Consider the following 21290-nt stretch of genomic DNA (forward strand, 5'->3'; position numbering starts at 1 on the left):
TATTATGTAATGTGCATTGCTCTCTGACTCCTCCTTGTGGCCCAGTTATCTTCAAAATACTTTCTTTGAGATTATAGAGAAGATCCTTTACTTCTCCTCTTGTGTGAGACGCAACCTTAAAATACTTTATTAAAGGCCTGACAGAAGATGATTTCCCATCCACATAAGTATTACACAAAGCTCTCATCTGTGAAATTAGACACTTTGTGGACGAGATAAGAATCTACTTGGTTTGACTCTGATTCAAGTGGAAAAACAATCGTGTGTGAAACTGGTGGAATATGAGAACAGAGTATGAAATGACTTTTAATTCAACAACAGAGCTGAGAAAAAGTCTTCAACATGTCAAAAATTTCTCCTACATTTGTAATATGAACTTATTTTGAATATAAAATAATGTCCTCGGCCACCCTTCTGTGTAGTTGTGGATGGGTTGTACTTTCACATAATGCAATTTGTACTTGGGAATGCTTTGGCATGCTGCCCCCCAAAAAAAACCGCCCTGGGCGGTTGCCCATGCCACTCATATCAGAAACTGTCACTGCGTGTTATACACCAGAATCTACATTCTGAGAAAAACCTAAATTATGAAACAGATCTTCAACCTTATCTAGAGGTTGCAGAGTATCAAAAGTGACAAGAACAACAAACATCTAAATAAGTTGTGAAATTTGATTTGCTGTTGCCAACTGTAGTTTTGCTCCCACAATTCGTCAGTTTTTAGTGTGTTTACACCCTGGTCTAGGGTTAGCACTGTGACTACATCTCACATAAACTGCACAATCTTTTTACGGAAGCTCTAACTACTACTCACTCAGCATAAGGAGTAAGCAAAATAAAAAGACGGAGTGAGGAAAATAAGGTGTGTTGTGAAACATACTGTACCATATTTGGAGTGGGGGAAGAACCCCACGGCGCACTGATAACCGCACTGATAATAAATAACCTCCCCTCCCAGTTGGGCGGAGCCTCTGCTCTGCATCATAATACCATCAGCGCAGAGGTTTCACAAAGAGACGAAGTAAAAAAAAAACCGTGGCCTGCACCGCTACTTCTGCTGCCGCTACATGTAAGTTTCTCACTCTCGGTCTGTTCCCAACAGGTTTTCAAGACTCTTGTCGACTGTTTGGTTGGACCTAAAAAAATGTCTGAACTCGCACTCAGCTGCTTCGTTTTATTTGTTGAATATGTCGCAGTGTGGTGGTGACTCAGGCGAGCAACTTTCGAGCAAGTTTTTCTTTTATTTATTTTATTTTATTTTATTTTATTTTTTTAATCCAAAGTTTTGGCTAGTACCTGATGGTTTTCTTGCTCTCTGTGGTATTTGGTTGTTGTTTTGTGTGTTTGTGTTACCAAAGGAAAGGAGTGCATGATACCGACAAGAAAGAAAAGTAGTGGGCGGAGGAGGACACAATACTTTGGAGACTTAGTCTGCACTTTCTTCACCAACTGTCTGTCAAATCCGTTTGCAGGGTCGTCGCAGCAATTTTACTGCTACCCATAGGAAAACGGCTACTTGTTCAAATATGTTTTAGGTGCATTTTACTGTCGATAGTCTTTCAAAACGAGCGGATATATTTAACATACAGGTGCATCCCATTAAATTACAATGTCGTCGAATTTTGTTTATGTTCGTGTTTCAGTTTAAATGTGAAACTAATTCATAATGTGGACAAATTGCACTTGGTGATATACCTCAAGAATTTATTTCTTTTATGAAGTTCACCCACATTCAAAATTTCACCTTAGGAAAGTGTAGCGTAAGATTGACTAAAAAAAGTTTAGATTCAGAAATGTTGTGACCTACATAATTACACAGAAGATTGCTAACAGTCATTTTAACCAAGTCCTTAAAAAAGACTCGTTGGAGGGGTTGTTAACAGGAGGGTAAGTGGAAGCAAAAAGTCTGGTAAAAAGAAAGCAACAAGTATTGAATTCAGTTTATTTTTTAACACCTCTCCACAGAAAACGACTTTTGATGACACAAAAAACAAACTGATCCAGTTTATATCCAGGAGAAACAAATTCAGTATAATTCAAATACAGGAATAGATTCAAATTCAGTTAAGTTTCTATTTATTATAGTCCAGCCAATTTATATTAACAGTTAATTACATGTTATTTATTAAAGCAAATGCAGCCAGTTGCATCAAATTATTCATTTTTCAGCATTCCATTCTCCCAATAAAGTGTGTGGAAATGGAGGACAGATGATTTTGTTGAGTAATTCACTTTCACTGTGTTAAAGCAGTCTTGAAGTAGATGGTGTCAGAAACATTTTACTTGGACGTTAATAGCTACCTTGGCTACCTTAGCTAAGATAATAATAGTTTGTCATCTCAAGCTACTATCTCCATCACTGATTTAACTTTTTACTAATTTGACTTTAAGAGCTGCTTCTGTCACCGCCCACCCTTGGAAAACATTAGAGCTGGTAGCTGCTAAGCAACCTGTACTTGAGGAAATGGCACCTCTAGTAGAAGTTTCCCCTGAAATGTATTTTAGAATAATTTCCATTTAAGATGGCTCTCATCCATTCCTTTTTAGTTCCCTTACTTCGTCCAGAGTTGGTAAACCCAAATGCAAAATCATTTCAACATACAAAATATTTAATCAAGAAATGGCAGCCGACACATGGAGTCAAGTTTTCACTGTAACAATCCCTCAACTCTTGGACAAAGTTTGGTGGAGCAGCTTCCATCAAATGCGTCTGAAAACTGCAACACAAATGCAAACGTATTTCACACAAAAAGACATGGGCTCATAATACAAATAAGCAAAACGTTCCTCACTGCTTTCACCAGGGGAATGTGATGTATATTTTTCCATCTGTACATGCTAGAACTAATTACTGCCAGTTTTTTTTAGTGTCTGCTCTTCCTGGCAATGGTTATTACCCATGAGGTATCAAAAACAACAAAACTTATTGGAAACCACAAAGTAACCTACACAGTTTAAAAAGCTCACTCTGTTACAACACCTCAGCATTATAGAACAAGAATATATAGGACTTTTTTTATTTGGTAGATAAAAGATAATGTTTAAAAAAATACATATTTTTGTCATTTTGTTAGTCTCATCACATTTTAAATTTTGCAAGGAACTTAATTTTGTGTTTTTAATTAGCTCTAAACCATCACTCTGTCATGACTATGTAGAATAAAAGTTTTTACTTTTTGAATGGAATTACTGAAATTAATTTCTTTAATGATATTTTAATTTGTTGTGGTCTTAAAGTTAAATGTTTAAATTTTTCTACTTGGGTAGGAAATTACAATGATCCATTGTAAGGTATACACTCAAGTAAGAAATATTTATTGACATTATGTGGCAAAACCTCCATGTTACATGTAGATTTGTATACAGAAATTAGAAAATTCCTTACAGCATTTTAAAAATTATTTTTACTTTGAGGTGTGATGATGATTTTTCTCATAGCCAGTATTGAAATATTAGTCGACAATGACTAATATTCTGGTATGATTTATTTTGAATTGAATAGAAATGATCTTTGTCTCAGTGGGGACATTCAGGTGTGTCAGCAGCAAAGTGTCAGGCAAATGTTTTATTGTAGTCCGGCAATATTTTGAGATCACTATTTGTTCTTTTTATTCTTTTTTTGCTGTAATAAGGAATTCCTAATTGTCTGAAATGAGCTGGCTAAAGCAGCAGTTACTTTCTCGTTGTGTGCTTCTCTTGTTGAGGTCTTTCAGGTGACTCAAGCGTTTGAATGCAGATGTGCAACCTTTGAGTAGAGCGATTATCTTCACATATAAGGGTGGAGCCACTTCCTCTGTTTGCTATTGAAAACTTTTTGCTCACGATGATGTTGCAGATTGAAGGTTCATCAGTATTTCAGCTGCACACACAGACTGACAGATCATTCTCTGAGGTCAGCTTTGAGCCATTTAACAAGATGTAGAGTTAAATGTTGCTAATTTTCATGGTCTTCACAGCCACAGCTTAATATTTAAACAGTATGAAGCTTAGCTTAATTTATTAGCTAGCTAATAACTGCTGCTGTCAAAAATACATTTACATAATTTATTTCACAGCATGGTTTGATAGTCTTGCTAAGTAGGTTGCTACTTACTGAAACAGTTGTAATCAACTGTGCTGATCTTTTAAGTGAATAACAGTAGAAAAATATTGCATTTCCTGTAACTTCAAAAGGTGCTTGAATGGAGGGCAAAAAGAAGCACTGGAAAGTTTTAGACATGGTTTTAAAAGGGGATGATGTCTCAGTGGAAAAAGCAGGATTTTTTTCTTTGCACCCTTTTCCTTTTCAGCTTTTTATTGCTTTGCAAGTGTTTTGTGCTGATGGAAACAACTTTAAATGGTGTTGAAATTGCAGAAAAAAGGGAGAGAGAGGTTTTGTGCATGATCTTAAAAATCTCAGAATGTAAATTATGTGTGAGGTTGGAAATGACCTAATTATCTGCATGATTTCCAGGCATGATTTTCTGTGTTGACATCTGGCAAAAATATTTGGTGACAGACTAAATACTAACTTTCACTATTTTTTGCTTGTGGAAAATTTTGTAACCAACTGAAGTGATTTGGATTGAATGATGCCTATGTAAACCCAAGTGAAAGTTAAGTCTCTGCATGTCACTTACTGAGTTGCATGAAAAATAAAAGGCAAAATAATAAAGAAAAATCTTTTTGAAGAGTCGTATCTTAAAGCAGTGACTTCCCATATTGTTTTATGATCAAAGCTAAAAGCTTCCCCAACTAGTTGAGGAGGCTTATTAAAAATATCATCGGTGTGCTGTAAAGTAAAAACATCATTCTTAAAAAGTTCATATTTTAAGTGAGAAGTTTATCAGGACTTGATATAAAAGATGTTTTGTTCATAAAATTAGGCAAATTTAAATGAACAACTCACATGAAGATACTGAACAAAAACTACGCCACACTGCCAAAGCAATGAGTAAAACCTGAACATCATGTTTGGAGTCCATCTTTCTACAAGTTTAAAAATATTCAAGCCAGCTGTCAGGACCGGAGTGAACGTCCCAGCGAGTTCACCCCAAGCAACTGGACAATATCCAAGATCTACATCTCAGACTCTCTGGGACAAAGGAATACAGAACAACAGCTCTTCGTTGCATAGTTTTGTCTGAGCTAGAATCTAAAGAAGCTAATGCAGAAGATTACTACTTTAGGGTCTTCTGGCTAGAAGAAGCACAACAAATAAGCAGAACATGTGAGAGAGGACTTATAAAGTTTTGTCATTTGCATCAGCACTGAAAACTGAAACCAGAGATCTGTGTCAGACTAATTGTGCCGAAAGGTGATTTCCTCCACTTCAGTTAAAGAAAATAAAATAAAATAAAAAATCTAGTAATCACATTGACTACTAAAGAACCTTGTTTGTGTTTCCCCTTTTATATATTTTGTGTAAGGTTCACAGCAAGAACAGTTTCAGCCAGCTGTGACAAAATATTTGCATGTCTTTATGATTTATGATTAACTTGTTTAACAAAGCAGAGCCGGGAACCTGCTGTTGCGAACTGTGTTATCTTGTAGACTTTATGAGAACGATGAAATGGTGCTTGGTGACACTTGCACTCTGTTTTGCAGTGTGGTTAATAAGGATGAAATGAGTTGTGGCAATTCAAACCTCATTATTTTGAAATGTCAAAAATACTGAGGGTATTTTGCCAGTCATGCTTCTTCTTCTTCTTTGAAACTTTGGTTAGAACAGTTGTAGCTTTGTTCCACTTTAACTCGACTGTTAAAAATTTCTAGAACGATTATTTAAACTTTCTATGATTACTTGTCATTTTTGGTCTCATCTGTAAATCCTTCCAATTTATTACTTCTTTTCCTGTGTCATAGTCTTGGTATATTTCTTTTGATAAAAAAATTGTATTTGGTATCATGGAAAGACAATTTAGTCTGCAGTATTGTCCAGTGAGTTCTCTGTGTCTGTAGTTAAAGGTCCTGCTTGATGCATGGGTTTGAAACAAGACACTGAAAACACTTAATGTAATTACAGATGGAGAGGCAGGTTGTGTGATCTGAGTCAGTACATAGGGAGATGTAATTATAGAGGCCTTACTCTCAATCTTCGCTACAGAAACGGATTGTTCAGACTCGCTGTCTACTTCAACCAGGGTCATTTCTTTGGCCCACAACCACAGATTAGCCTCAGAAGTCTGAACTGACTGAAAGGCAACAAAAGGTCAGTCAGACAGAAATAAGATTGTATTTACAGAGAAAATGCCCACATCTCAAACTGTTAATTAAAGGAACATTTTGGTATGAACCTTTCAACTGTGAATGGTATAATTCTGGTCTTAAGTTTTGAGACACTCATCACCATCTTGAATATCCTATTAATTTTGGACCTTTATTGATCTTACTTGAACAAGACATGCATTTGGTAAGGAGTAATCATAATATTTCAATACAGCTTAAAAGCAAAATCCAGTACGTTTGATTTAGTGTAGATTTTCTCTAACTTGCACCTCATCAAAACTATAAGTACAGCTCTAACCTGTGGTGAACCTCAAACGTCACCATTAAAAACTGAAGTTAAGATTTCTGAGCAAATTGCAACAATACCACATCCTTTTCATATACTAATTAGAAAGCTTATTGCATAATTTGAGATCAATTTTAGATATTGATTTGGTTAGTTTCCTGGCACAGAACAGTGTTTTTTTGTTGTTGTTTTTTTTAATGTAGTTCAAATATCATCTTTGGGATGGAGACTGGGAGGCATTTTGGAAGTTGGTTAGCCTTTTTTTTTATTTCAAAACTACATTTTATTTGTTTTTGAGATCATTGTCCTTTTGTATTGTCCAGACTCTTCCCATGATTTAACCATTTATCTGTTGATTATGCAAATTAGAAAAGCCTGGTACTGAGTTGCAGGACTTCAGCTGTATTGAAAATGTATGGTGTTTGCTTAAAACCAGAGTCCACTGCAAGAAACCAGCCAATTTAAATAGAATAAAAATTTTCAAATATCTAATCAAAAGTATAGTAAAATATTTTTTGTGACTACAAAAAGCATCTAGTGAAGGTCCATCTTCTTTAAGTTTTCTTAGTCTGAGTGCATGAATATATTAGTCTGTATTGGAAATGTAGGTACTGTGTGGATTAAAGAAACCAGCAATGGAAATAAAAACCCAATTGTAGTTTGCAAGACAATGCTTTAAATAAATAGCTAATATTAATGATCTAGATGAGTGTATATATAAACTTTTGATAACACTCCAGATAGAAATGGGGATCTCGGTGTCCTAAATGTAACTGGAAATAGGCAAATAGTGTTTTTCCTCTTTAGGAGGTATTATTTATAGCTATTTCCATGTGAGTTTGTGCTTTCTTAGGCTTTCATCTGTCTGATGCCTGGCTTCTAAAGCACCGTTGGAGAGGTTAGGCATTTGTTTTTATGTTAGGAGACCTTAAGATCAAGTACGCATGTTTTGTTTTTCTGAAATAGTAGTTAAACAAATACTTCTGCTTTTCATAAAATCTGATGTGATTCTCACACACCCTTTAATGCTGTTAAAAGCTTCGTGTTTCTGCTGTGCCTAACATGTTGGGTAACATGTTTGAAGTTTATCAGAACACGTTATCTGCATTTTGCTTGTTCGTATTGCACCATTCACGCTCAGTGCCATTTTTCTAAGCAGTTTAAAGTGACTAACAGCAATCAGTCTTTTCTTCTTTCTTTGTTGAACCAAAAATTTTAGTTTTTTTTTTCTTTTTTTTCCTTCATTCACAAAGTTCATTTGCTACCAAGGGATCTTGCTTATGTTCTGATTGAAGGTTAATTTACACTGGTTGGTGTTGCAATGGAGTGGAAAAAAATCTAGTTCTGCATTTTTTTTTTTTTTTTTTGGCCTCTGTGCTCTCTCTTCCATTAAAGGTCAGTGCTATCAGCTAACTTTACTAATGGCCTAAAGCACGGAAAAAGGAAAATCACATTTCTGTGTGTGGAAAAAGTGGAACTTAGCTATTTCCCTGCTTCAGGGAAATAGCATTGTTTTAAGCAGATACTGTTATTATAGCATGTCAGACTATTCAAAATAAGGACCTTTTATTTAATTCGTAAAAGAGTTTAGCAACCAAGACCTAAACAATCAAATATTTATCCCAATATAACTCTTTTGAATGGCAGATGAGTGAAAATCCACTAGAATACCCTAAAGTCTCTCGCACAACTTTGCAGCGGTTTATTGAAGTGTGTCGTTGCCAATTTGCATACCTTCTTTTTACTGCTTGTTTTTAACTTCGTTGATAACTTCAGGCAGCTGCTTTCTGTTTGCACATGAAAACCGAACGCGAAGGTCATGCAACAAGAAAGGAAGAAACAAGGACTACTGTAGCTGTGGTTTCCCAGCACAGGAAACCATGTGACCTCTAACCCACTCTCCTCCACCTCAACCTCCACTCATCCTAAAATAACATACAGACTCTGACTCAGCTGATGGTCATTATGACGCCCCTCTTCTTTAAACTCTTTCTGACTGGTGAGGCTTTTGCAGGCCTCTAAATAGATGTGTTTTCTACTCCGAGAGGAAATTAGTTGTCCAACCAGCTGCTGTGAAAGCTTTCTGCAAGGAAAGTTGAGTTGTTGCTGCAGGATATGGAGTGGCATGCCTCTTGTCTTTGAGGGACCTGCTTTGGCTGCAGATTAAGGTGAAGACAACTGGAATGAGATCACATGACTGCACTGTCGGACTGCATATTCAAGTCCTGCATTTAGCAGGACGGGGATTACGCACAATTGGAAAGACCTTTGGACTTTCAGTGCTACCCAGAATAAAGAATCATGATGTTGACTTTGTCTAACTTGATCCCAAACCAAAGTCAGTGAGTGGCCTGTTTAAAACTGCTCAATGTGTAAGCCCTCGATCATTACAGTTTTTTTAAGGTATTAAAATGTTAACCTCAACATTAGCTTTTAAAATGCCAGGCATATCCCTGAATTTCCAATACAAAGTTTGAAATTACCTTTAGCTGGCTGTCGAACTGCATAGTTCTCCATTATTTTGTTGACTTCTTATTTTTTCAGTTTGTTCCCTATGTTTTAGGCATTGTGCTTTCACAAAACTGTAGAGCACTTTGCACAGGGCAGTAAGTAGAAACACTAGAAGGAATTTATTCTCCTCTAAAATCTGACCTATTATTGCTTTTTCAGGGAAGGAAAACCAAATCTTCCTGTTGAGTATTTACGATCAGCCCCTTTGTCATAACAAAAATATTTAATTAGGTTTTCCTTGGAAAGAAAAAAAAGACCTCAGTAGTTTGTTGGCACTCTGTGTGAAAAATATTGAACTCAGAGATATGACTTTCTTTCCCCTGCTAATTTTCATTCATAACTTACCTTACATTATATTGTTTTAAAGGTATGAAAGCTGGCTAACTTATAGGTATGAAAAAATAAGTCGCATGTAACAACTTAAAAATAAGGGCCTTCAGTGGGCAAGGTTATTTTACCTTGCTTAAGGTTTTAAATAAATGGGTTCTGTCGGTGAGTGTTTCCCACCATGGTCCAGTAAGCATGTCCTGTATGTTTTAGATGTTTCCCTTTTTTAACTCGCATAATCCAGATGATAGAAATTCAGAAAAAGCCTGTTTATCAGCCATCAATTAAAATCAGGTTTGCTGAATCAGGAAAACATCTAAAACATGAAGGTAAGTGTGCCCTGAGAACCACAGCTGGGGAAATGCAGATGAAATGCTGTGTTTCCAAAAGTGCAGACGGAGCCTGAATCAGCTAAAGACTCATCTAAACCAGGAATCAGTGGGAGCCTGATGGCGGTGATTAAGAAGCTCTACGTTTCCAAATTAGAGTGGAAATGGGAAGCTTTAACAAACATGACTGTGGTTGTGTGTTTACCATTATGTGTTTTGACTTGAAGCTCTCGTTGAAATAAATGATGGTCATTGTGGTTTAGGGTAGAGAGGCTCAGTAATCAGTGCTACCGAGCACTTTAGGGTGGGAAGTGGCTTTTCTTTTCTCTTTTATTTTTGTTGCTATTACTTATTCCATGTATATTGTTAATAAATAATCAGTTTCTAGAGCTAAAGTTGCAGACTAAGCTTTCAAGTCGGACATCCTCCGCTAACCGTAACATTTTGAAAACTATTGAGGGATTAAATTTCACAAATGTAAACTCTTGTGAACATAACAAAGTTAGAGGCCCACTGAAGTTGACAGCAGAGTGGAAGCTGAAACAGGAGTAGCTGAAACAAATCCAGATCTGATTGGTATTCACAGACCACGTTTGTCTGCAGGGAAACATTCCTGCTGGAGTAGAGCGGAGGTGATGTACAGGAGGGGGGAGTTGGTGACTCCATTGTTCTCTAAAGATCAAGAACTCTGACTTTTCATGCATTTTCTAGTTTAACTCTTCTTTTGAATTACTATCTTGGGTTGTTATTAAATCCTTTTGAATATTGTATGAGTTTTGCTACCAGGAGCTTGTGATGGATTTGACAAATAGTTTAATTTTTACAAATAACTGCTTGAGATGATGCACAAAAAGAGATTTCAATCAATTGTGTTTTTATTGGTCAGTTTGTCATTTTCTCCTTCATAATTTGAGTCATAATTTTAAAAAGTGTTAAGTTGGCAGAAATGTCAGTGAGAAATGTTTGAATACGAGTTCATCCTGTAATTTCTGATGTTTGGCCATTCCTTCTTTTATACAAATAACTTCCTGAAGTCCATATAAGAGATGTACTTTGTGAACATAGTTTGTGGAAAAATAGCTACATGATTTGGACATTTGACACACACAATATACTGCAAATATATTGGACATCTGAATAAAAATGTTCCTCAATATTGCAAAGAGCTGTTGGGAATACAATATGTTTTGCAAGGAATTCACACTTTGCTTGCCAATAATATATTCAACCTATTGGATAGACTCACTGATGAAATTACTTGGAGGTGATGTAGATGATGCTGTAGAGAGTGGGAGAGGAGACATGTTGAAACCAGTATAAAATTGCTCCTGATATCACTTGTCACTACATGTGCAGCCCTATTAGATATTAGTAAATCGTCTACAGACAAGAGCTTTTAAGCTACTGATGTTTAACTGCAGCAGTCCAAGAGCTAACCAAACTTTTTGGCCAAACATAATTTGAAGATTATGTTAATATTTTTGTCTTTCTGTCTTCAACAGATCCTGTCCTCACTGTGTAGAAAGCATCACTGGACTCGAGCTTAATGGAAATAAAACGGAGAGGAGAGACGACTGTAAAGAGCAAAATGTCCAGATGACAACGACTATGCTGACATAGCTCAACGATTATCAGCTCATCAACATTTCCTTCCTCCTGCTATCACCGCCCCCATCATCCGTCCAGCCATGTTGGTTAGGAGGAAGCTTTATGTCGTCGTGGCAGTTGCTGTTGTTCTCCTGCTGATGCTCGCAAGCCAGAGCATCCAAAGGAGACACATCCTGCCACTGTCAATAGCCCAACTCCAAAGCAAATCCACAGCCTCCAGCAGGGACACTGGTGAGAAAAAAAATGAGTCTCTGCAATGGCAACAATATCAGTTGTGCTTTCAGTATAAAATGTAATATGAACGATTATCCCATTATTATATCAGGTAGAAGAAGCCTTACCTTAGAAGTCCCCATCATGACTTGGTATCTGGGTGTGAGACTTTTTCATCCCACCCTGGTGGTATATATTAATGGAATAAATGTTGAACCATTGCTCTTACATCTTTAAGGCAGAGTCGAGTTGAAAAGTAGCTGTGACGATGGGAGTAGCACTTCCTGATTCCACAATAGTAGAGTCATATGTGCAAGTACAATGTTTTAGGACGTAACCAGTTGAGGAAGCTTCAAAAGTAGTTTGTTTGTTTGTTTGGTCGTAGAGCAGAATTGTCATGGCAATATATGTGGGGAGACGTGCAGCAGCTGTTCAGGGCATAAGCACTAAAACTGGAAGTTTTATCTGGTCGTCTGAATGAAGAACACATTTCTGTCAATACTTCTGGGTTTTGAACAGTTGTAGTTTTTATTTATTTATTTTTTATTTTTTTAGTATCTTCTGAAAATGCATCCACCATCCAGTAGATACCAAATTAGATTGGATTAGAAGGTTAGCAGGTAGTTTAAAATCTTTGCTGCCATTTCTGGCTTTTGTAGATGGTGTTTGGTCATTGTTCTTCCTGATAAATTTAAGAATGTCTTCCTCTTCCTTATGGAAAAGGGAGACATGAGGAGCAGTACGAACTCAGATCAAATTGGAGAATTTACCATTCTGTGTAAACCAGCTAGATGGTTTTACATGAAAATCCCAGTGGATGTTGTCCATTCTGATGTTCAGCTAAAACCCAGAGTCTGGATACCTAAATGCACTAAATTACAAGTAAGTGAACAGATGTGCCTAGTAAAGTGTCTAAATGGGTCTGGCATCCTGTTATAAGCCAAAGAACCAAAAAGATCCACATTCAGGAGTCACACAGCCCAGACTCTGGTGAGAAGGAAAAGCTATGCAAGACCGAATGCTGTGGTGAATTATTGATGTCTTAGGATCAGAAGCTGTAAATGCTCTTTGACATAGGTCAGATTTCATTAGCACAATACACTGGGATAAGACAGGATGTCCAGCTGTCCATAGTCACAACGTCTTATAGTATGTGGAAAAACAAACAAGCTGCGAAAAACAGAGCTGTAAATCAGAGTTTTCATTATGCATCATTTTTCTAAGTTTTTATTTTCAAACTTGTTTGCTTGCAGTGGTTGAGCCAACAGTGGCCCCTGCTGTCCTGTCTCACCCCCGTCTTCCTCCCAGTACCATTTCCCCTGAGGCTGATGTAGAAGAAGAAGAAGAGGAAGAGGAAGACAACGAAGAGGAAAACAAGGAGGACCGTGTAGTCAGCTTCCAGAACCCAAAGTAATTTTGTAGCTAGGCATGTCGCAATAAATCAATTAATCTCATGATAAATTAAAACTAGCTCAACAATTTCCATTTGCATAATTTGTTTTTCTCGTTTTTGTCTGTTTCTACCATAAAACTGGATGATAAAATTCTTCATTCTGGTGCTTTGGTCTCTACAAGCCCTGTTTTGCTTACAGACTTCATCGATTTATTTATTGAAGTTGTTTTGTTTATTTTTTATTTAACATGTTTTTCTGTTTTAAATGTTCATTAGAAATGAATGTTTACTGATCATTAGGAGGGTGTACTTGCATTATTATGCCATTACCACCACATTAGTTGATGATGGTCTCACACCAATATTATTGTTTATCGTAATAACTTCTGTGACCATTTATCATCGAGCAAAATTCATAGTGACAGGACTTTTTGTAGAGACTGTGTGTCCTGTAATTCTCTGTCAGTTCCTGCATGACTCTCGGTGTCGTCCTCTTTCAGGTCATGCGGTTGCTCAGACTCTTGCATTTCAGACCTCCAGGGGTCTGTCTGGTTCAGCGACCGCTACATCTCCAGCCAGCAACCTATCCTACATGCCAAGAACAACAAGTTTGACCCTGATGCACTTGCATGGTGGCTGGTGAGGAGAAGTTCTAGTTGAATCTCTGTGGATGTTACTATTCTGAGTTAAACGTTTCATGAATTAATTGGCATGTCTGAGGTTTGACTTAACAACCTGAACAGTTTGCTGTTTTGTTCAGTGTGCCTTCTAGTTTATCCTGTGGATGCTTCATCTTTAAAATAACAAACTTGTTGTGTATTGGCTGGATTAGTCTGTAAATTGATAAAACCAAGAAAGTTTGTTTCATCATATCTGTAAAATTACCATTTGCTCAAATACATTAAGTAACTCACAAAATTCTTCAAAATATGAACAGTTTGAATAATATCAGCAATTATGGAAAGTCAGCGTTCATGTAGCTGTTTCCAGTATGTGAATGTGAATGAGGAGCAACAACAATCTAATTCATCTAAGAAGTAGCCCTTGCACACTGCAAAACAGATGTACAAAATGTTATTAAAAAAAAAGACATGCTGGTATTATAAAAGAAAAGTGAATGCAATAATGGTGCATAAAGTTTTGTAAAAATCTGAAGCAGTCCTAAAAATGTTTCTGGTTTCCTGTGATGGAAGCTGATATCCGCAGTGTGTTAATGGAGACAAATGTTTTCAGTCTTTTTCCTGCATTTATAGATTAAGTCTTGCTGCAGATACCATTAGTAGATTAAAAGGAGGAGGGGGGGAGTACCAAAGCTGCTAACATCATCACTCCGGTTTACAGAATGCAGTCTGTAGCAGCACCATAACTGGAAGAGGTTCACAGCAAAACGTCTTTACAGTATTTTATTTTTTCTTGTATTGCATTCACTGTCGGTTTTCTAACAGCAGTCTGTAGCCATTACATTCCTTCTTTCTGGTCCTAAATTATTTACTATGGTTGTATTTTTTTCTACAGAGTCTTCAGCGGTCTGGTAATGGCCAGACTTTAGAGAAAGTGATGGCAAAAATGTTCCAGGTCATTTCTCCGCCCCCTGTGGATCCCACGCCAGTCAACAAACGTTGCCGTAAATGTGCAGTTGTCGGCAACTCGGGCAACCTGCGGGGGTCCGGGCACGGCAACTTAATCAACTCGCACAGCTTCATAATTCGGTTTGTATGGCCAAGGTTGCCCACATATAAATGTAAATATACGGTTCTCATTAGCCTTCCTTCTGCTTCCTGCTTAGAATGAACAAGGCAGTGACTCGAGGTTTTGAGAAGGATGTCGGGAACAGGACGACGCATCACTTCCTGTACCCGGAGAGTGCTGTGGATGTGGAACATGGAGTCAACCTCGTCCTGTTGCCATTCAAGCTGATGGACCTGGAGTGGCTGACCAGTGCGTTGTCAACCGGCCATATCAAAATGTAAGACATTTAAGTTCATAAGTTTGAGTTATAATTTTCAAACTTTTATTTTCGTTCAGTTTGATTTTATAGCTTTCAGCTAAACAAAACCTCAAATTAAGTTTCTAGGAAAATTGGAAGATTAAATAGTGAAAGTAATATATTTTTATTCCAGGTGGGTTACTTAAAGCTTTACAGCTTATCTTCTCGATACTCCATTTCTTTTTCTACCACATTTTGTCCTCCAGCTGAACTTTCCTTCAATGTCACAGCATGGCTCAGTTGATTGATATCTTCCTTGTGGAGGGTGTCGATAAACAGCTGTCAAGTCAGCAGTCAAAAGGCAATAAAATAGCCAAAGCACAAAGCTGGTCGTATTACATGTTTACTTTAAACAACATTCTGTGGACTAAAGGCATGGTGATGTAAATTGTGATTGTAAAACAGCATAATATACTGCAGTAAAATATACAGCGCAAAGAATCATGGTCATAATATTTCTACAATAAACTATTTTTGTATTTAATTAGTTATGGACTGTAATGTCCTTTAATTTACTCTTACAGGTCTTACTTGTCTATAAAACCCATGCTATATTTCCAGTGTTGATTAAAGGATATTTCTGAAATCCTGCTCTGTCAAGTGCCTTATATGCACAATAACTCTAAGAGATTTTGTTCTTATTCTGGCATTCATTTGAGCTTTAAACGCTTAATTAACCTTCTTTGTGAATTAAAGTTGTAGCACATGACAGGTTTCCAGTATGGAAGAGTTTTTATAGAAGGCCTCATAATTGATTTTGCAAAATAAATCTTGTGAGGAGAACTACTGCAAGAGGCATTTGGACATAAAATCACCATCACCGGACTGACATGTTAAGATTTGAGAGCTTGTTATAAATTTATCTGCTAATGGAACTAGTAATGTTAATGAATCACTGACTTAAAACAAGCTCCTACATCTTGCTGAAAAGTTACTTGTAAGTTAATTTTATCGTATTTCTAGTGTACAAAGATATTTACACGTAAATGGTGCAAAGCTATCATTCAACGCCAGCTATAAATCTTTACGTTTTTACAATATGTCTAAAAATAGGAATTAGGTCAAGTTTGAATTTAATGGTTTTTTTGTTGCTGTTGTTTTTTGATATAATGTGTTTAATAAACTCAATGTGATATAGACTCAACTATATGTCCTAATTCTTTGTAATGTTTAGATAAGTATTCTGTAGCAATTGGTTGACAAATCAAATAGTTTGTTTTATCCATCAGCAAGGTCCATTTTTAAGCCATCATCTTGGCAGAATGGACACAGATCGTTTAAACTAATTGGATGGCTGGTATGGACCCAACTTTTAGGCACAAACCCAAACTTTTCAACGGTGCTGATGTCGGAGCTTATTCCAAATTAAACACCCAGCAGAATTGTGCCAAAAGCTTGATGATGGCCACAAAGTATTTGGGTTTTTTTCAACTTGCTAAGCAATATGCATCCTAATATGATTGAGGTTAGACAATTTAGACAATCCTTAAAAATACAGATGTTATACATCATGTAATCATTCTGCACTGGAAAAAAAAAATGCTATATTATAATTAATTATACATTGCTTTTCATGCCCAGGATGAGTGCATGTAAATTTCTGACCAGAATTATTAATTTGATTTTAAACATTTATATACATGTATGCAAACTGATGAAAGTAACTTAATTTTCACACAATCACTAATTGTGTTTCAGGACTTACATGAGGGTCAAAGACAGAGTGGGGGCTGATAGAGATAAGGTAAATAAACACATTTCTGAAATTTTATTTTTTTCCTTTTCTTATTGATAACATATTTTGACTTGCAAGAGATGCTACTATGCAGTGAATTCAACAAAGCTGACTCCACCAAACCTCAATGCTCCACTTGGATAAAAGTTCAGACCATTTTATCTTTGCAACATAACCAAGCTTAAATTTCAGTCAATCTGCTATCCCACCCTCACCTATTGTCATGCGATATGGATCTTGACCAAAATAATGAGATCTAGAACTCAACCTCAGAGCTAGGCTGAGGAGCTGAAAGAGTTGGTGCTTCAGTAAAGGACTCAGTAAAGGTGGATCGGCCTTCTGATTAGAATTGCTGCCTGGTGCCTCCCTCTGGAAGTATTCTGGACATGTCCCACTGAGGGAAGACTCCAAAGAAGAACCAGAACTTATTGGAGGGACTTTTTATCCCGTCTGGCCTGGGAATGCGTTGAGATTCCCCAGAATGACCCGGGGAATGTCGTGGGGGAGATGGATATCTGACGGATGCCTTCTGGATCAGTTACCTGCACAACCCAATCTCAGATAAGGGGGAGACGATGTGTGGTTTTAGCATGAGGCACAACAAAGTAGAAAAACAAAAAAAAAAACAGTTCAGATTTGGTCCTGCTCCTAAAAGTTAGTTTTATTCCAATATATTCTGCCACTGAACTGTGGAATCGATACAATGATGCCACAGTTCAGTTCAACGTAAGTTTACAATAACTGCTCTGTCTTCACTGCTGCAGAGGGAAACGGTGAAGAGATAATCAGTTTATCTGTTTTTTTTTTCTTTTGTCTGTTTTTTCTTGGCCAGTCAGTTTTCCTCATTGAAACCCTGTGTTTACGTAGGTTCTGGTGGTGAATCCAGTCTTCTTTAAGTATGTCCACGATCACTGGACAGAGCATCACGGTCGCTATCCGTCCACCGGCATGCTGGCAATCATCTTTGCTCTGCACACTTGTGACCAGGTAGGAAGAAAGCACAGCTGTGCTTTTACTCAATTTCACATATAAATGCTGGTTAATGTTCAGATTATATTCTATCAGTCAAACCAAAGCCCAGTCTTTTCTCAGATAAACCACAAACATTTTCAGTTGGTGCAAGAAGCATAAAACTGAAGGGGGGAATTTGTTGTTTTTTTTTTAGTTGTTTTTGTTCCTTTTTTCACCCCATTTAGAAATTTGTTAAAGTACTAAATTTTGGGAAGAAACTTGGCAAGTGATTTCTGCTTAGACCTTCTGCAATGCACAAAATAAAACACATTTGAAATTGACTGCTTAGAAATTATTTTGTTCCTCCTGAGGTGGAACAAAGTTGCACCTGTTCCTCTGTGGAACAGGTGCAACTCAGTAAATTTGAATAACAATGACACAGTTCTCCTTTTTAGTAATTTAATTCAATAAGTGAAACCCAGATATGACAGTGACTCATTACACACAATGATACATTAGGTGTCAGAGTTGACGCCTATTAACACAGTTTAAATAACGCAGGAAAGACAAGAGAAAGTTAGATTCTGAATACTCGCGAGGAGAACAGAGAGATGTGCTTTCAGTTACAAATCTCCTACCGCTCTGAAAGCACATTTGCCTGCCCCTCTCTTTTTAGTGTCTTTTAGGATCCCTGATCACAGAGAGCGCTGTAATTCTAAAGGGAGAGGGAAGACACTTCACACAGTTACAGCGCCAATGATTATCACTAACTAACACAATCTATCTTAACGTAGAATATCCAGTTTCTGACACAGGGTCAAACAGAGCAAGTTGCATATCTTCATGGCGATGGTTTTACAGCTATCTAACAGGTCAAAAGGCAGGGCGTTTTGTAAAGAGCTGCTGTCACTGCTCTTCTTCAGAGGGGCCCTCTGAGAAAGGAAATCAGAGTGATTTAACAATACAGGAATATTTCTTAAAAGACATGATTAAACAAATAAGAGTACATAAAGCAAGAATATTATAAAGGTATAACAACATTTGATAATAATAATAATACAATTTACCTAACATTAGGTTTGTTTTTGTTTTTTTGTTAAGCATTATAACTAATAAAAACCCACTTTTTTAAATCTGAGTTTTACAGAAGACATATAAAAGTTTTAATGCAGAAACGTAAAGGCCATGTTGTATTTTAAAACATAAACTGTTTACCCTGCCAACAATGCAGATGAGCTGAGGGGCCACAAATGATCCTTTCAGTGCCATGCTGCGCTGAAGCAATAGCTTTTGCCAAATGAGCTATTAAAAAAACTTCTCAGCAGACCTACATTTCTGAATTAAGAATCCGTATTTTCTCAGTCTTATTTAAATTTTCTGAGATGTATCCGTTTGCCATGTAATGAATCAATATAGTCAAGTTTTAATTAACTGAAATAAATGAACATTTTAGTGATATTTATAATTGCCATGTGCCACCAATCTAAATTATTTCATAGAATTTATTGGAAAAAGATTTGACAATTTATTTCTCGGCAGGCACGCGCTCCTCAGACACTCAGTTGTTGAATAGTAATGATGCACTTTGTCCATTTTCAGGTGTCTGTGTTTGGTTATGGTGCTGATAAGCTGGGGAACTGGCATCACTACTGGGAGGAGAACCGCTTCGCTGGAGCCTTCAGGAAGACTGGTGTTCACAGCGCCGATTTCGAGACAGAGGTCATCCACAGACTCGACAAGGAGGGCAAGATAAAGCTCTACCTTTGACACTCGCATGAAGACTGAAAGATCTGGTTCTGAACAACCAAATCCTAGCCAGATGTGTGCTGCATATGTTTTGTTTTGTTTTTTTTTTTCAAACATGGGAATAATTGGACAGTAATCAGATAGCAGTTTTTTTCTCTTTTCTGATGCCACTTTGCCTTCAGCAGCTTCCTTCTGGTTGCTGTTTTGCCTATTTTCAGTCACCAAGCATGAAAGTGAACTGGCTTGACACAACAAACCTGCTGGGCAGCAAAGATGTATTTACAGACTTCTGCTCCTTCAAAGATGTTCATTTTGAACAACCAGCCTTTTTGGATCCCTTTATTGACTGTCCTGTCATTGGTCACTGATGCCACTGACCACCATGCATTTTGCTCTGAATGGGAATCAACCACCAATTTTTTGTAACATAAACTTTTGTATCAGATTCTGTAGACACTACAAAGGGGTAACCTCTTTTTTTTAAATTAAAAGCACTTTTTTAATGAGGAGGAAATGTTTGGTAATGGGAAGATGATCGATTTGCTCATTAACCAAACGCAAACATGGTTAGATGTATTGGCACCTCTTCTTTGAATGTGTAAAAATCATGAAATAAATTAATCTTTGCAGCAGTGTGATCTCAGTCGGAAAATTTAGAAAAGTCCAACTTTTTTATTTGAGACATTATGTATTCACACTTTGGAAGGAAAAATCCAAGTCAAGAAATAACTCAGTTTAACAAAATCAACCCAGCTGTGCCTATTTTGTGTAAATCCTTTTTGATTAAAGAACATGTCTTAGTCATATCCCATATTTAGCAAAGTTGGAGCAGCCAGGCAAAAAGGGGTTTTTGTGTTCATCTGGCCATGTGTTTTGGATCATTATCCTGCTGAAAAACTCAGTGAAAATCCACTTTTACATTAATAACAGATGGGAACAAATTAATGAAGAGATGGAGTGTATTGAAAAATTAGCATTGGTATCAAGGTTCCCAGAGTGTGTTCCTGGGGTGCTTGGAGAAAAGGAGTGAGGTCAATGTCAGGTCAGATTAAAAAGTGTCCCATTAGACTGTTAGTTCCCATAACCATATGAAATTATGCTGCCACAAGAAAACATAAATTTATTTGAAGGATTTTTACTTGCTTTTACCATGGGTGCCAATGAATGTTTGCATCTTTAAGAGTACTTCTAGGATTTTGTATTTATAATCCTACCAGGTCCTTTAAAAACCGTCCTTCTCAATAGAATCATGACTGGAAGGAAAACAGAGTCTGCATCTAGTTTCCTTTTTTTTTTTTTCTTTTTTGCTATAATTTTGCTATATTTTCTTTTTTGGTCACAGAGCCTATGCTTAGCTAACAGTTTGAGTTTAAATAATTTAAACACCTTGCAGGATTTCTGTTTATTTTTAACGGGATATTGTCTTCCAGTTGGTCACAATCCGCAAAAGCAATGCCACAGTGTTACAGATGCCTTTTAGTGGGACATAAAACGGCATCATACTGCTACTGCATGATGCTAACAAATGTAGAGCAACTCATCAGTTGCTTTTTGTGGAGGAATCCTGTTTTTCTTTCATTAGTTGAGCCAAATGGAACTCCATGATTCTTCCCTTGATCATGGTGACAAACATGAAGACCAACATAATTATGAAGATTTCCTAAATAAAACCTAACTAGTAACATGACATGTGTACTCAATGGATGACATGAAAATTGAGAACAGTTTGGGGTTCAACCAAAAGACTCGCTAACGAGGCACCGACCAGTTCAGCAGGCGGCAATGACAGCTGCTGCACCTGCACTGTGAATGTACGAAAAAATAATCTGATGCTGATTGTCTTGAATAATCAACTGAATGTGTGCGTCTTGGTTTACACCAGAGGTTCCCAAACTGTGGGGCGCGCCCCCTAGAGGGGGCGCCGTGTCTTTGCAGGGGGGGCGCAGGAAGCCGTCTGGATGAAAAAAAAAAAAACAAAACATGAACACTGTATGCGC

General features: G+C 37.1%; 1 protein-coding gene across 2 annotated transcripts; it reads left to right on the plus strand.

Annotated features, from left to right (window-relative positions):
- Positions 1-966: 966 nt before the first annotated feature.
- On the plus strand, positions 967-20636 carry st3gal8 (ST3 beta-galactoside alpha-2,3-sialyltransferase 8). 2 transcript variants are annotated; one of them, XM_016668950.1, is made up of 10 exons: positions 1031-1069; positions 3843-3892; positions 11163-11499; positions 12735-12891; positions 13375-13513; positions 14390-14583; positions 14661-14840; positions 16560-16605; positions 17464-17583; positions 19147-20636. In XM_016668950.1, exons 3-10 carry the CDS (start codon positions 11349-11351, stop codon positions 19312-19314), a joined length of 1155 nt encoding a protein of 384 aa, XP_016524436.1. In that variant the 5' UTR covers positions 1031-1069; positions 3843-3892; positions 11163-11348; the 3' UTR covers positions 19315-20636. The 2 variants fall into 2 exon arrangements, with proteins under 2 accessions (XP_007547121.1, XP_016524436.1); XM_007547059.2 differs by lacking the exon at positions 3843-3892 and having other exon boundaries at positions 967-1069.
- The last annotated feature ends 654 nt before the right edge of the window (positions 20637-21290 follow it).

Source organism: Poecilia formosa, unplaced genomic scaffold, assembly GCF_000485575.1.
Source record: "Poecilia formosa unplaced genomic scaffold, Poecilia_formosa-5.1.2 Scaffold18, whole genome shotgun sequence".
Classification (NCBI taxonomy): Eukaryota; Metazoa; Chordata; class Actinopteri; order Cyprinodontiformes; family Poeciliidae; genus Poecilia; species Poecilia formosa.

Coding starts and splice junctions, on each gene's coding strand:
- st3gal8 (XM_007547059.2), top strand. CDS start 11,349: ATGTTGGTTAGGAGGAAGCTTTATGTCGTCGTGGCAGTTGCTGTTGTT. Junction 11,500..12,734: donor AGCCTCCAGCAGGGACACTG/GTGAGAAAAAAA, acceptor GTTTGCTTGCAG/TGGTTGAGCCAACAGTGGCC. Junction 13,514..14,389: donor ATGCACTTGCATGGTGGCTG/GTGAGGAGAAGT, acceptor TTTTTTCTACAG/AGTCTTCAGCGGTCTGGTAA.